This window comes from Symphalangus syndactylus, chromosome 15 (genome assembly GCF_028878055.3).
Source record: "Symphalangus syndactylus isolate Jambi chromosome 15, NHGRI_mSymSyn1-v2.1_pri, whole genome shotgun sequence".
Lineage (NCBI taxonomy): Eukaryota > Metazoa > Chordata > Mammalia > Primates > Hylobatidae > Symphalangus > Symphalangus syndactylus.
The window spans coordinates 79112794-79129855 of NC_072437.2; the positions used below are offsets into that span (position 1 = coordinate 79112794).

At 37.8% G+C, this 17062-nt stretch overlaps 1 protein-coding gene across 4 annotated transcripts in view; it reads right to left on the reverse strand.

Annotated features, from left to right (window-relative positions):
* The window catches only part of VWA8 (von Willebrand factor A domain containing 8), a 458897-nt gene that overhangs the window by 230453 nt on the left and 211382 nt on the right, over positions 1-17062 (reverse strand). For all 4 annotated transcript variants that reach the window (XM_055244723.2, XM_055244727.2, XM_055244724.2 and 1 more), the window contains one exon: positions 529-605. In XM_055244723.2, coding sequence (XP_055100698.2) covers positions 529-605 — 77 coding nt within the window. The remainder of the gene's footprint in view (positions 1-528; positions 606-17062) is intronic.

The window sequence follows — 17062 nt, forward strand, 5'->3', positions numbered from 1 at the left end:
TAAAGCTAAAAATGACCCATATTGAGAAAAACTATTTGATTAAAAGCTGAACCAGCATTCTAACCATACAAAATTATCTAAAAAGTAACTTTAAGGAAGGCAAGGAGACAACTAATAACATACTTCTTTCAGATTTCTGGGTTCCTTATCACATACCTGAGATTCATATAGTTTATTATTTCTCCTTGTGAGCTATTTTAGCTGCTTGTGAGAGAATAGGCTTAGATCCTACATGTTTTTCTTCTAACTTAAGAGCCTTTATGTTGATGAGATCTGTTCCTAGAATGTAATGTTCATCACTCTCTGTCCACAGAATATATCTATTAATTCATGTTTATAAAGCATTACTTTAAAAATAAATTTTGCATGGTTTTATTACCTTTAAAGGAGAGAAGAGATAAAAGCAAGAGGAACAGAAATAAAACTGGTTTATAAAATGGGCCTTTAAGAAAGTATTTTTAAATTGTACCGGAGGGAAACAAATGATTAAATGAGATTTTTAAGAGGTTGTGGGTCTAACAGTCTTACCTGTGTAGTTGAATATATTCTCGGGGTCTGTTGAGCAGGTGAAGGAATCTGTCAACAATCTTGTTTTTTCCTACACCCTGTAATTACACAGAAAACATTAAACAAAAAGAGGCTATTTTCTGGAGATAAGCTTATGCCAAACCAGAAGAATCTTTTACCAAAACCTGCTTTCTCACCTTTTTACTGTTTTAGTTTATTGTTCATGAAAACCAAACTGGCAAACATATACGGAATATCTCCTATGACATAAGGGTTTAAAAAATTTATTTCTAAACATACTAGTTCTAAGTCATTCTTATTTGAAAGGAAATCCATAAATTAGCCTCCTACATATTGACTTTTCGGTTCTGTAAATTTACACTGAAGTCTAGGCATCACAGCAGATGCCTATAGTATTAACTATTTCAGATTTGAAGAATGTCATCAAAGGTGATCAAGTAAGTATAAAACAATGGTCTTTCTAATCAGTTCTTCAGAATTATGATTCTCAGTTACAGAAAGGTAAATATAATACTGTACTTTTTCTATTCGAATCAAACACTCATTTCTTCTCCTTTTATGCCACTTTCCAGTCCTTTAAAACCTTGGAAACCTAAATTTAAAACCAAGGTGTATTAATAAAACTCAACTATATGTGCTCTTCCTAGAAATGCCCTCATTTCCTTACCACTTACTGGTGCTGACAGTTGCTATCCTTTTGTAGAAGACAGACTGTTAAAAATGGAATCCACCCCCATGCTATTTCCCTATTTCAAAGTTTTCACTTAGAGGTGAAATACAATTAATGGGGTGTAAATCTTTTAACAAGTAGGTTGTGTGGAAAGAGTTATAGTTTAAAAGCTGACTTCATATCATACATGCTAGCAAAAATAACTCTTACTGATTCTTATATGGGTTGAGCATCCCTAATCCAAAAATCTGAAACCCCAAATGCTCCAAATTCTGAAACTTTTTGAGTACCAACAAGATGCTCAAAGGTCATGCTCAATAGAAATGCTCATTGGAGCACTTCAGATTTTGGATTTTTAGATTAGGGATGCTCCACTGGTATGTATATGCAAATACTCTAAAATGTGAAATGCTTCTGGTTCGAAGCATTTCAGATAAGGGACACTTAACCTATACTGTGCCAGGCTGTAGGGTAAGTATTTTCATGGGTTATTTCATTTAATCATCACAACAGTCCCATGAGGTAGGCATTAAAATTATTTCAACCTCGCAAATCAAGAAACCAAGGCTCAGAGGTAAGCACTGTGCACACAGTCACACACAGGTAATTCTAGTGAAACCAGGACTCACATCCAGGTAATTCTAGTGAAACCAGGACTCACATCCAGGTCTATATGATTCTGATGGTCATAATTATAGTCCCTGCATTATGGAATATCTTTCTTTCAGTTTGAAATTGATTTTGGTAATCTGGGCCTTAAGTTATCTCCTTCCTCACTTCTAGGTCCATCCTAAAGAAATAATTAGGCAGACTGGGGCAATGCATGGTATACAGGAACAATAGCAGAAGCCCAATAGGGAAGCAGGTATTTTTACTGGTATTTTTACTACATATGCAAACATCTTGTGAAGAAAAGCATTCTACAAACATCAAGGATAGAAATTCAAATCAACTGAAATGGTATTTATTGAGTGCCACAGGGGGTAGAAACCACGTCTGTTTTGCTTATCACTATATCCCCAGAGCTCAGCACAGTGCCTGAGAGTGCATTCAATAAATATTTGTCAAGTGAATAAACGAATAAAAGGAGTTTAGAAAGTACTGGAAAAGGAGTGAGGATTCTGGTAAAACATAAATGGTGACCATGTTAATAAGGATGCTGAAATTATGGACTTATAAAAGAAGAACGGGCCAGGCACATGACTCACACCAGTAATCCCAGAGATTTGGGTGGCTTAAGTGGGAGGATCACTTGAGCCCAGGAGTTCCAGATCAGCCTGGGCAACACAGTGAGGCCTCATCTCTATAAAAACAAACAAAACAAACAAACAAACAAACAAAAAATTAGCCAGTCATGGTGGCACATGTCTGTAGTCCTAGCTACTCGGGAGGCTGAGGTGGAAGGATCTCTTGAGCCTAGGAATTTGAGGCTGCAGTGAGCTATGATCACACCACTACATTACAGCCTGGTGATGGAGCAAGACTCCACCTGTAAAAATAAATAAATAAATAAATAAATAGATAGATAGATAGATAGATAGATAAATAAATAAAGTGGGATAAATTTTAAAAGTGATTTATTTCGCCTACAGAAGATTCAAGGTTATCGGAGCTGAATGTCAAATTGACAAATTCACTAAAGTTAGAACAATGGATCATTTCATCTTCTAGGAATCTTTTCAGTATCTAATTGGATTTCACCCAAAATAGTTTCAAGCCTAGCATAGAAGCACAAAGGAGGAAAATAACATTTGCACGTTTGTATGTAAATTACAACTGGTATGTAAACTTTAAATGGCGTGTGATCATAAATACAAATTTTTAAATAAATTCAGATGAGTAAAATGTCTGTGTTAATATATTAGTTCTGTTAAATTCAGCAATCCTAGAAAAAGCAGACATCATAAATGCATTACAATGTCAGAAATACAAAGGATTTCCTGGAAGAAATGTCATGAAAACGTGCTTTCCGGGAGTTCCTCCTCCCTCCCCACCTCTAAAGTTATTAAATAGCCAGGCTTATTCAAATTCCTCCTGAGCAAGGCACGATTTAGGAGTCACAAGTCCCATAAATGTAGTTTGAGATGTGGAGTCCCAGCTGCCACTAAGGAGCTCTTTTGCTGTGTCTCTTTAAATGTTGGAGTCTCCAGAACCCCAACCTCAGCTGTCTTGCTCCATATGCTCCCTCTCCCATGACCTCAGTCATCACATACAGCTCACACTTCTTTTCTAAGCTTCATTCGATATCCCCTATTCTTAACCATCAACTGAACTTCTGAAACAGATGCTTATCATCCTTCCACCCAAACCTACTTTTTTCTCTTTTCAACCCCCATATAACAGCATAGCCACGTACTCAGCTGCTCGATAAAAGAATGCTAGAATATTTTTGATGGCTTCATTTTTTCCCCTCTGCAAAATGTCATTAGGATCTTTACAGTCCCTACCTGCAAAACTTTTAGTTTTATTCTTTCCCTCCATTCCTTCTGTCTCCTTCATTCCTCTTTCCCTTCCAACATTTTCTCCCTCCCTCCCTTCTTTTCTCCCTCTCTCACTTCCTTGCCTAACTCATCAATTATTTGAGTACCTAATATTACAGCACTGTACTAGTTGAGCTGGATATAACGGTAAAGAAAACAGCTACAGCCTCTTACCATATTCACAGCTTACAGTCTAGGAGGGAACACAGACAACACATATAACAGATAGTGTCCTCATATGACAATCCAAGATGCTTGAAGATTTAACGTAAGGGCTCAGGAAGGCCGACTGCACAGTTATGTTTAGATTGAGATATCAAGGAATTAAAGAGGTACAGGGAAAGATGAGAAAGGGGAGTGTTACAGGTAGAACAGTATGTGTCAAGACTCTTGGGTAACAGTTGGAGAGCTGGACAGGTATGCAAGAAGTCAGAAGCTAGAGAAACGTGAGAAAGGGAGTGGTAAGAAACCAGGCTAGAAAGGTACGTGGGGTTTAAGTCTGGCTAAGCCCTGGAAGCCACTTAAAAGAGTTAGAACTATTTCCTCAAAGCACCAAGAAGCCACTGAAGTAAAGGAATAATACAATCAGATTTTCAGTTTTAGAAAATTGCTCTGATGGAATTGGTACGGTGGAGTCTGGCAGAGAGCAGAAGAGAAAGCAAAGGAAAGCAGTTTGAAATTCCTTTAAAATTCAAGCAGGAGATGATGGTGGTCTAAACTATGGGATAGAGAGAAATGAATAGATTTAAGAGATATTTAGGAAAAGGAACCGACAGGACTTAATGAGGGCCTGGAGTTAAGGATGAGGAGATGAAGAAGTGAAAGTTTCTGTCTTAGGCAATAGAGTGGCAGGTCACAGAAGAAACAGGGGAGGAGAACTGAATTAGCTGGGTGGGGGAGGGAAGTCTAGTTATAAAAGGCAGTTTAATTTTGGATATGTTTACTTTGAAGTGTCTGCTTCCCATATCTGCTCCTTCCTCTCCAATTCACTGTCTCAGCTCAAGGGTAGCTCATCCCCTCCCCAGACTACTGGAAAGGGACTAATTTGGTTTGGTTTCCCACCTCCAGATTTACAACAAGACAATCTCCAATTTGTTTAGTTATTTTTCTAAAACAGAGATCTCAACAAGTTGCTTACTACTTCATTTTAAGAAGCTCTGATAATTTCTTCGAGGAAATGCTGAAAGCATCATCTAGGAAAGAATTTCTGTAAATATCCTGAGCAAAATGAAACAGTTATAATGACTTGTTCCTTCTAATCACAGTTTTTGCCTAGAATAGAGAATCCTCAGGATTATTTTAATTGAATAAATACATAAATAGTATCTTATTTTTCCATTATAAAGTTACACATGCTCATTTTTCTCACTGGGAAACTTAGAAAACAATAATCATCCAATGTCCAGCTGCTTAAAAAATCTGCTAACATTTTCATTTTGTTCCTATATATATTTATCTTTACTTACTAAAAATTCCATTTATATGTAATTTGTATCCTTTAGTAAAAATCAACATGAAATAGATAAATTTTTACATCATTAACTCTTATTGAGAATATTTAGTAAGTGAAAATTTGATACAGGAGAAGAGCTCCTATATCAAATTTTATATATAGAACTCCTAAAAAATAAAAATTATCTCATGAGAATGACGCTAACATTTATCATTACTGTTCTGCTGGACTGTGCTCTTCATGATGACGTACTGGCCAGAAGGATTTTCGTAGAAGCAGGAGTAGGGCGGCCCTTTCATTACCGGGTTAGGAGAAGTAGGAATTATGTGAAGTCCCACAGACAGGAGTCAAACCAAGGAGAGGAAGTAAACATACTTCTAGTTTCTGAGAGAAAAGCTCAGGGACCATGACTTTAAGAATTCTGAGGGATTCTGGGACTCTTATAACTTCCTCAGGTTTATTATTTTAGTTACCCTGTTTCCTCAGAGAGATTAGCAGTAAAATTCTTTACAGCAAAGGGACTTTGGGGCTTTTCTTCCTGGACAAGAAAAAAATACAGAACATACAAAACTCTATCCATGTTCCATCAAAGGAGGAGAGAAAGAAAGAAATAGAGTAGGAGAAAAAAGCTAAAAGGGAATAGAAAACAGGCAAAGAGAAAATTAGTCTAGGAATGGGATTTGGACTAAATGTTGGGACTCGAATGCTGAAGGATTTGTGACAGGCCTTGAGGGATCCCTGCAACAGCAGATAAATTTGCAAGCACGCTCATCAGCCCTCTGTGAGTCTCACTCAAACAAGTTCCTTTCAGCCACTGTCTCCTAAAAATTACCTTTCCATATCCATATCTTTGCTTATGTGGTTTCTTTTGACTACAATAGCTCATCCTTGCCCATCTGTCTGTCATCTTCCACTCTCCCACCTAGCCTTCTGATGAAATGTTCCAGCTTCTCTGAAGGTTTGCCTGTCTGTCCCATTGTTTTCTCTCCTTTAACTCTCAGCACCAGAATGATTTCCTCCTTTGCGTTCCTAAACCACTCTCTCTCACCAGTATAGTCTAGCAATGTGCCAGGTCCTTGGCAGGTAGACAGGCTTGCTCCTTGAGGCCAGGATCATCCCCCTATTCGGGTCTCTTAATGTCATGGAGTCAAAGATCAGTCAGTTTAAGGTTGTAAAATCACATAGAACACGTCTGGAAGCTCCCTGCATGTTATCTGAGGTTCAGAAGGGAGAATAGTGAGGAAGCAAATCCAGATCTTTTCTTCAGCAATTTATAAAATGGACTCTAGGTGAGTATTTGCCACTGCCAACATTCAGCTTTCTTGCATGTTCTCTGAAACTTGTTTACTGTGGGCCTTCCTTTAGTTGCCTCCAATTCTTTAATAATTTTTATAAAGTTAGTTCAGTTTGTATAATAGAGATGTTCTTTCCATAGGGTGCTAATTTCTTTGTTAGAAAAGTCACCACATTAATGTCATTAACAAATACCAATTACAATAAAAAATAACAAACTAATATTATAGTAAATCCAGAGAAATAAATTTCAATTCCTTTAAAAAAATCCCACCTAATGCTGAACCTTCTAATTCTTTGCTTAAATGCCTAAAAATACACTATACTATCCCTCTCAGGTGGGAATTTTTACAATCTGAGCTTAGATTTGCTCATTTGAATAGAGAGGGCTTAGACAAGCTAATCTCTAAATACTATTTTACAATGATATTCCTTGGTCTTATAACAAAATAAGAGATCATTGCTAATGATCACTGGAAATTTCTTATTTTCCAAATTCTCTCAATACATATACATTACTTTTGTAATCAGACAAAAAATTATTAAAACTGAATAGTAAATAATCCTAAACAGTCATACAAATGGGTTCCTTGTAACAGTCAACAAACAGTAGTCAGAAGTCAGATGAGAAAACATATATTTCAATTACATTACTAGTTTGCATCACTCTAAGACACAATCCTTATAAACCTCCCTATCAAAGTCATAACCTCCTTTTCACATGAAAATAATAAAATCTACATCTCTGCATTTTCCCTTTGAAATACCGTGTTGCTATAAATGGCAAAGATCCACTTTTGGGTAGTGTGGTCAGCTATTAGATATAACCGAAGCAGTCATGACAAATATTGCAGGGGGCAAAAATCAACGTGTCTGCAGGAACAAAATACAGATTCAAAATAAATTCAAGAAAAAATATTCACTAAGAAACAATGGATAGACAAACTAAATTGGCAGAAAGAATGTGGCAGAATGCCAAAGAATTTCCACATTGAAATTCAGGCAACTTCATTAACTAAGGGGTTTGAGAAGGAACAAAAAATAATTTAAAATAAAAATGAGTGCCACTGTATTTGATGAAACAAGTATTTCATAGCCTTGGGATCCCCAGGCTGCTGGAGCTATTAGACACTAAGTTATCAAATTCCCTGCTGCCACTACCAGCTGGGAGACACAGGCAAGACAATTTCTGGACAAACTGTTCAGTGCTTCTACAGATATTAAACAATTATGCTGTCACAGCAACATGGTATATTTATGAGGGTGCACAGTAGAAATCTGCCAGGGCTTAGTTCAAATTATTAATTAGCAAAATTCGCACATTCTTTAATTTTAGCAATAAAATATTCACAGTATCTCAATATTAAATAATTCAACATTTACTAAACCTCTATCAGGAGAAAAATAGAATCTCTAGTCACATTAAGTTTGTAATTAATAGACAGAATGAGATACAAAGAATTATATAGTTAAAATGTTCATAGAGTCCTGCTTAGTTGGCATTAAATATATGTTTATTGATTTTCAGACTGTATAAAAGAGTTAAAAAATCAAATGCTATGAAACGCAGAGAAGAATGAATCATTTCTAGCCGGGAAAAAAATTGATATGGCATAATTTCATTGTATAAATCAATCAAGAAATTAAATTGGCCCAGTGAAAGTTACTTTTATAATATTTCCTCAATGGAAGTTCATCAATATTGGTATAATTCTGAATAAAAGGTTTATATTCAAAAATATGGGTCTATACTTCTTAGGATGAAGATGAGTACATCTTTCCTCTATCAAAGAGACTTAGGAGGCACATCAACTAAATTCAATGACCAGGCTTCGTTTTGATGCTGACTAGAATAAATCAACTATAAAGCAATGCCTTTTTTTTCTTTTTTTTGAGATAGAATCTTGCTCTACTGCCCAGGCTGGAGTTAGTGACCTAATCTTGGCTCACTGCAACCTGCACCTCCTGCGGTCAGGTGATCTTCCAACTCCAGCCTCCTGAATAGCTGGGACTACAGGTGCATGCCACCATGCCCAGATAATTAATTTTGGTATTTTCTGTAGAGACAGTATTTTACTATATTGCCCAGGCTGGTCTGCAGCTTCTGGGATCAAGGCATCCGCCTACCTTGGCCTCCCGAAGTGCTGGGATTACAGGTGTGAGCCATTGTACTCAGTCAAAATAATACTTTGGAGATAACTGGGGAAAACTGAAAACAGCATCAGATCATATGAAGGGATTATTGTTAATTTGTTAGGTGTAATAATAAAATTGTGGTCATATTAGAGATAAATGGTGAAATATCTATAAGAAAAAATGACATGCAAAAGAACAATATATTAAAAGATGACATACAAAAAAGTGTTGGGAGAGTGCCGGGCGCGGTGGCTCACGCCTGTAATCCCAGCACTTTGGGAGGCCGAGGCGGGTGGATCACGAGGTCAGGAGATCGAGACCATCCTGGCTAACATGGTGAAACCCCGTCTCTACTAAAAATACAAAAAATTAGCTGGGCGAGGTGGTGGGCACCTGTAGTCCCAGCTACAAGGGAGGCTGAGGCAGGAGAATGGCATGAACCCCGGGGGGCGGAGGCTGCAGTGAGCCGAGATTGCGCCACTGCACTCCAGCCTGGGTGAAAGAGTGAGACTCCGTCTCAAAAAAAAAAAAAAAAAAAAAAAAAAGTGTTGGGAGAATAGATAAAGCAAGATGGACAAAATACTTATTAATCATTGAGGCTGGGTGATGAATACAAGGGGGTTCATTATGTACTCTACATTGTGCGGAATATATAAAAAATTTCCCATAACAGAAACATTTTAAATGTCCTTTACTTTGTATGTAAAGTATAGTCGCTGGCCTATTATAAGCACTTAACAAAAGTTAGTTATTATATTATTGTTGTTGTTGTTGTTCTGCCTAGTACAGGAATTAGTGTGGTATGACGGAAAAAAGTATGAGCTTTAGAGATCTAATACCTAACTCTGATATTAACTAGCTATGTGATTTTGAGCAAATATTTTTACCTTTTTGAACTGGTCTGCTTATTTGTGAAAAGTGGAAAATAAAAACTTTTACCTCAAAAGGTTGATGTAGAACTAAATGAAATTATATAAAAGTACATTGAAAATTGTAAGACATACAAATATTACTATTTTTAATCTTAGTTCATAAGAAACTTTTAACCAATTATGGATGAAATCAAACACGGATTGCAACAATTTTAAAAGACAATTGAATCAACATAGTGAGAAAATACTACAAAGTTCAGAAGAAAATAAGATTACTTCTTTTTTGGGAGAGACAAAGAAAGCCTCATAGAGGAAAAACATCTGAACTCTTGAAAGTTGGCAAAATTTCCACAGGCAAAGATGAGAGTAAGAGGCACCATATGAGGCAAACAACATGAAAAATGGGGAAGGGGATATTGCACTCAGAAAGTGTAAGAAACTGTAGTTTGAGGCCGGGCGCGGTGGCTCATGCCTGTAATCCCAGTACTTTGGGAGGCCGAGACGGGTGGATCATGAGGTCAGGAGATCGAGACCATCCTGGCTAACATGTTGAAACCCTGTCTCTACTAAAAATACAAAAAAATTAGCCAGGCGTGGTGGCGGGCGCCTGTAGTCCCAGCTACTCGGGAGGCTTAGGCAGGAGAATGGCATGAACCTGGGAGGCGGAGCTTGCAGTGAGGCGAGATTGCACCACTGCACTCCAGCCTGGGAGACAGAGCGAGACTCCGTCTCAAAAAAAAAAAAAAAAAAAAAAAAAAAAAAAAAAAAAAAAAGAAAGAAACTGTAGTTTGAAAGAACTAGAACCATAAAAGGAATTTGGAGCCAGATTGTGGGTGGTTCTGAGTGTCTCTCTATGAAGGGAATTTTATCTGGTAGACAAGATAGAGCCACTTTCACCTTTTAGCAGAAATAACATTAAGAGATTCTTTCTAGGATATGCCTCACTGCTGATAGATCAGAAGGTGTCATAGAATTGAAATGAGTACTTACAGACTCAGCAATGTAAAAACATGAAGAAAATGAAAATCAGGGATAGAGAAGGCATCCTGTATGAAAATCAGCCAGAATTGGCTTTTTATTTTATAAGAAATATATAATATATTGGAGTTTTAGTAAGGGCAAAAAATATGGATGGGAATACAAGAAAAGCTTAAGTATAAAAATTTTACCAGACTGTTATTTCGTAAAGTGATATAAAAAGCTGGCTTAAAATGACAAAAAAAGTAAGCTGACAAACCCTGGGAAGTGATTTTATCAGACAATATTCATGTAGAAATGATTGTGAATTATTAATTATGCTTCATTAAATATAAATTAACTTTTGATGACTTACTTTGAAATTTTGTCTAATATCAGAAACGGAGTGATGTTATGACATGTAGATCAAATTTTTATTTCTAAAAATAAAACACTGAATATTTAAAAAAGAATTCCTTTCTTTTTTTGAGATGGAGTCTTACTCTATCGCCCAGGCTAGAGTACAGTGCTGTGATCTCGGCTCACTGCAACCTCCCCCTCCCAGGTTCAAACATTTCTCCTGCCTCAGCTTCCCAAGTAGCTGGGATTACAGGCATGTACCACCACATCCGGCTAATTTTTGTATTTTTAGTGGAGACAGGATTTCAGCATGTTGGCCAGGCTGGTCTCAAACTCCTGACCTCAGGTGATCCGCCCACCTTGGCCTCCCAAAGGGCTCGGATTACAGGTGTGAGCCACCTTGCCCAGCCTAAAAAATAATTCTTATGTAAGGGTACTTGAACATTTTAGAACACAACATTCCTAAAATATGTTTTGCCTTGAAATATCTGATAAAGAGCAACTGTCTCTCAAAACGCATGTGTTCTTACACAAAAACAGACTCAGTCTTAGGGACTTTTTTTTATATTTTTATTTTTGAAACAGGGTCTTGGTCTCTCACCCAGGCTGGAGTGAAATGGCACAATCTCAGTTCATTGCAACCTCTGTCTCCCGTACTCAAGCAATCCTTCTGCCTAAGCATACTGAGTAGCTGGGACTACAGGTGCATGCCACCATGCCTGGCTAATTTTTTGTATTTTTTGTAGAGATAGGGTTTTGCCACATTGCCCACACTGGTCTCAAACTCTTGGACTCAAGCAATCCACCCACCTTGGCCTCCCAAAATGCTGGGATTATAGGCATGAGCCACTGCACCCAGCAGGGCCTTTTTTTTTTTTTTTTTTTTTTTTTTTTGAGACGGAGTTTCACTTTCCTTGCCCAGGCTGGAGTGCAATGGCGCAATCTTGGCTCACTGCAACCTCTGCCTCCCAGGTTCAAGCGATTCTCCTGCCTCAGCCTCCTGAGTAGCTGGGATTACAGGCATGGACCACCACGCCTGGCTAATTTTGTATTTTTAGTAGAGACAGGATTTCTCCATGTTGGTCAGGCTGGTCTCGAACTCCTTACCTCAGGTGATCTGCCTGCCTCGGCCTCCCAAAGTGCTGGGATTACAGGTGTGAGCCACCACACCCGGCCTCCAGCAGGGACTTTTTTAAACAAAAAGAAATATGGCACTTATGGCTGATTCTATAGCCCCCAATTTTCACAATAAATATTTTATATATCAAATTGAATATGACACTATACATCAAAAGAAAACCAGGTATGAGAACATGGGGAAGGCAGGAAATTTATTCTTGAGCTACAGCTGGCATAGAAAAAATATCACTGGTTAGAAAATAAATAGCCATCTCTCTTTTTGTTAATTAGAAAGTCATACTGTGACAAAAAACAAAACAAAACAAAACAAAAAACCAGCATGAAGCTCCTAATAGTATGAAAGGTACATATAATGTTATAATTACAGTAGGTAGAAAGTAATGTATGTTACAGCATGCTAAAGTGGTTCTATAATATTCAGCATTATACCCTAAGTGACCCTCAAACATGTATATTTTCATGGTACCCTATCCCACTTGGCAGAAAGGCAGCAATTCTGCTGCACTTACTGGAAAGACTATGTGCTGTGTCATGAAATCTCACACAGAAAATAGAAAGGATTTTTAAAAATCAGTTTTATTATAAATAAGGGGCAGGCTACTTTATTTTACTATGACAAGTGGTGCTTGTTTTTAGCTTCCCAACAGATGTAAAATCTTTTCTAGTATCAAAGATTCTTAGAAAAGATAATATCTGCAAGAAAAAGGTGAGATTGGGTTCAATAAAGATGATAAACCTTCAGATACCTCAAAATCAGCACCCATTCTCTTTAATTTCCTCATTGTAAAAGTTGCCACTGGTAACAGAGCAGTCTTGTAAAACATCTCTAGATATAATTTCAAGTGTTGAAACATTTCTTTCATAGAGTTCAGCCAGTTTCTAGTTTGCAAACAGAAGGCTGTGTAGACTGCATATATCTATAGACAATGCTTTAGAAGGAGAAAGAAAGGAGACTGAACAATTGCTACACGTGATTCATTTACTTTAAAAATAAATTATGTGATTAAAATAGGCATTTTCACAGGGGGCTGTCACTTTGCATTTGACTGAAAACACCAGTGACACTACTCCAGGAGAGCTGAGAGTCAATCGTCCTCCACTTATTATCTGCATCTTCACTTGCCTGTCTTGGTCTTCTTTGATTGTCTTGTTTCAGAAGATGGAAATAAGGGTGAAGGTGAGCAGGTGCATCAAATATGAAGAAAAGCATGAAATACCATTGACCAATGAAGCAAGGCATTTTTTAAAGCTACTGAAGAAGGACCTGAGTTACTATCACTGCAAAAATATACATTCCCAAATAAGTAACTCTCCTAGATGATCAGCACTCAGAAAAGCACAGAGAAAGAGAACACAAACTCTATGCCAGTCCTTAGCAAAGCAGTTCTGTGGGGTACTGCATTAGCCAAGGAATACTACAGGTGGCTCTGTACTCCCTCGTACCCACCAAACAGAAGCAGCTAAAAGTCTAACCATAGAATCTTGCTCAGATCTTAGCACAGATGTTACCTTATGAAAACATATTAGAAAGGAATTGAAGTTGGCTAAAGGATTCAAAAAGTTCTATTTAGATTTTAACCAGTCGCCTTGGTCCAATTTCCACCCCTTGACCTGGTAAATGCAAGCACAGGCAAAGTTATGTATGATTTAATTAGCTAAATACTAATCAGCACTTTATTATTAGAAATTTAAAAATAATTAGCATTTCATTATTCTGTCTTAGTGATAATGCTGCCAGTCTCTGATCCTGTCATTATAGAACTATATCCAGTTGAATGGGCTGCTTAACTATTTCCTCTCTTGAGTAGGTAGTCCCTAGATTTTATCTAATTCATTTGTCTCCTTCATTAAACAGCTGCAAGCCCAGAGAAAAAGAAATTTCAATTTGTCTTATAACCCTCTGAAAACAATCCAACTAAGCTTAAATTTTAAATTCATATTACTTCTAAATCATTTTGGCTACTCATTAGGAATTTATTTATTTATTTATTTAATTTATTTTTTTTTTTTTGGAGACAGAGTCTTGCTCTATCTCCCACGCTGGAGTGCAGTGGCACGATCTCGGCTCACTGCAGCCTCCGCCTCCCAGGTTCAAGCGATTCTCCTGTCTCAGCCTCCCAAGTAGATGGGACTGCAAGCGCATGCCATTCCACCTGGCTAATTTCTGTAGTTTTTAAAATAGAGACGGAGTTTTGCCATGTTGGCCAGGCTGGTCTCAAACTCCTGGCCTCAAGTGATTCACTCACCTCGGCCTCCCAAAGTGCTGGGATTACAGGCATGAGCCACTGCACCCAGCCAGGAATTTATTTCAGATAGTCCTTTAAAATCTACTAATTAACTCAGCAAGTATTTGTTGAATGTCTACGGTATGCAAGGCATCAGGGAGACACAAAAATAATGAAGACTCTTTATCTCTCTTCCATAGAGATGGTGGGTAAATACATAAATCTAACTAAATCCCAAAAGAAATCTGTAAGTGACCTATCACACTTCAGAGAGTGGATTCAAGCCTTCAAGCCATAGTGTTCACAAGGACTTTATTAAAGAAGCATATTTTTACAGCCAGAGAGACCCTAGAAAATATCTGTGCCAAGCCTATAATTTTATAGATAAGAAAAAAGAAAAGGCCCTAATTAGAAGGAATAACTATTTACTCAGTATCACATATCAGTTGATATCACACATATCAATTTACTCAATAACAATTTACTCAACTATCACAGAGAGTTACTTTTCCATGATGCCACATTGCCACTCTGAGGCTAAGAGAATGTGAATAGGCAAATATAAGAGAAAGAAGAGAGCATGCTGGCAAAGATTAGAGGTTGAAATATAACACTGATAAGAAGGTATGTTTGGGAAACAGAGTATTTAATTTGTCTGAGGAAAAAAAGCATTTATGGGGAGAAACCAGACGCCAGGCTGAAAGCAGAGCAGAATTAGGTCATAGAGGACATCAAATGACAGTCCAAGAGACTTAAACTTTTTCACTATATAATGAACATAGGTAGCAGAATTTACTTTCAAAAAAACATTCCTTCAACATTGGTATTATAATATAACACTGATGGTCTTAGAGGTTTATATAATCAAAGAACAGAAAACTCTTTTGATATGAAAAGGGCCAGCTAAACATAGCAAATTATACTGAATACAATCTCCCTTTGTAATTTCTTCTTTCTCCAAAGTGGAGAGCGGCAGGATAAGAGTACAAGATGGCAAGACAGTGTGATCTGCTGACCACAGATGGCTTTTGCAAAAGAACTGATAAATGAAAGTTTGTGCCAACCCATGGCTCCTGCCGTGCTCTTCATGGGGATTTTCAACTTGAAGGCTCTATCTAGCTGAATCCTGAACCAGTCCTAGATAGGCTTGAAAATCGGTGGGCTTGTCCATCCTTATCAGATGCTGGAGTCCAATCATCTACCTATGGAGCTGTAGCTGCCCTTCCCTCCACCCCACTGCCTAGCTCTTCGCTCTAAAGCCTTGTTCCTTTCTTTAGGACTGGAAACAAAAGAGAGATAGCATATTAGATTTTATGCCAAGGTTTGTATAGCACCCTAGGACAATTCCAAAACACTTTCACAGTCTCTGCTTCATTCATCATAAAGCAGAAGCAAACCTCTGTTCTACTTCACCCTTCATTCTGAATAGCTCTCCCAATCCTCCAGAGGTTAGAACATTCTTCCTGTCTCTCTGGTTACTGGCTAGGCATTAACTTCAACCTTTTAAACTAGAAGACCCTCCTAAAACACTAATCAATTACCTGCTCAATTGCAAGTGCTACCTTTGCCAAGAAACCAACTGCATCCAACTCACAAAACCCTTAGGATAGCAATACCATGCCAGAGATTTCAAAACCACTTGGACACCATAACTTGACCTCTAGGGATCTTCCTTTTGAAAACCTGCACCTTAGAAAAATTATTCCTCAAGCCCCAGTTCTGCATAGTCTTGGTCTATTCTCTTCTCCATGCTGGTCTGCTGCTGCTGGGATGCCAACAGCCTCTGTGTCTCGGGCCATTCAGGCGATGGCAGAAGTTCTGAAAAGGATACACTGAGTGCATCAAGGTTTAACTTATAAAAAGAGTTTATGCAAAAATCCTCAATAAAATACTGGCAAACCGAATCCAGCAGCACATCAAAAGCTTATACACCATGATCAAGTGGGCTTCATCCCTGGGATTCAAGGCTGGTTCAACATACGCAAATCAATAAATGTAATCCAGCATATAAACAGAACCAAAGACAAAAACCACGTGATTATCTCAATAGATGCAGAAAAGGCCTTTGACAAAATTCAACAATGCTTCATGCTAAAAACTCTCAGTAAACTAGGTATTGATGGGACGTATCTCAAAATAATAAGAGCTATTTATGAAACACCCACAGCCAATATCATACTGAATGGGCAAAACCTGGAAGCATTCCCTTTGAAAATTGGCACAAGACAGGGATGCCCTCTCTCACTGTTCAACATAGTGTTGGAAGTTCTGGCCACGGCAATCAGGCAGGAGACGGAAATAAAGGGTATTCAATTAGGAAATGAGGAAGTCAAATTGTCCCTGTTTGCAGATGACATGATTGTATATCTAGAAAACCCCTTTATCTCAGCCCAAAATCTCCTTAAGCTGATAAGCAACTTCAGCAAAGTCTCAGGATATAAAATCAATGTACAAAAATCACAAGCATTCTTATACACTGATCACAGACAAACAGAGAGCCAAATCATGAGTGAACTCCCATTCACAATTGCTTCAAAGAGAATAAAATACCTAGGAATCCAACTTACAAGGGACGTGAAGGACCTCTTCAAGGAGAACTACAAACCACTGCTCAATGAAATAAAAGAGGATACAAACAAATGGAAGAACATTCCATGCTCATGGGTTGGAAGAATCAATATCATGAAAATGGCCATACTGTCCAAGGTAATTTATAGATTCAATGCCATCCCCATCAAGCTACCAATGACTTTCTTCACAGAATTGGAAAAAACTACTTTAAAGTTCATATAGAACCAAAAAAGAGCCCGCATCGCAAAGTCAACCCTAAGCCAAAACAACAAAGCTGGGGGCATCACGCTACCTGACCTCAAACTATACTACAAGGCTACAGTAACCAAAACAGCATGGTACTGGTACCAAAACAGAGATATAGACCACTGGAACAG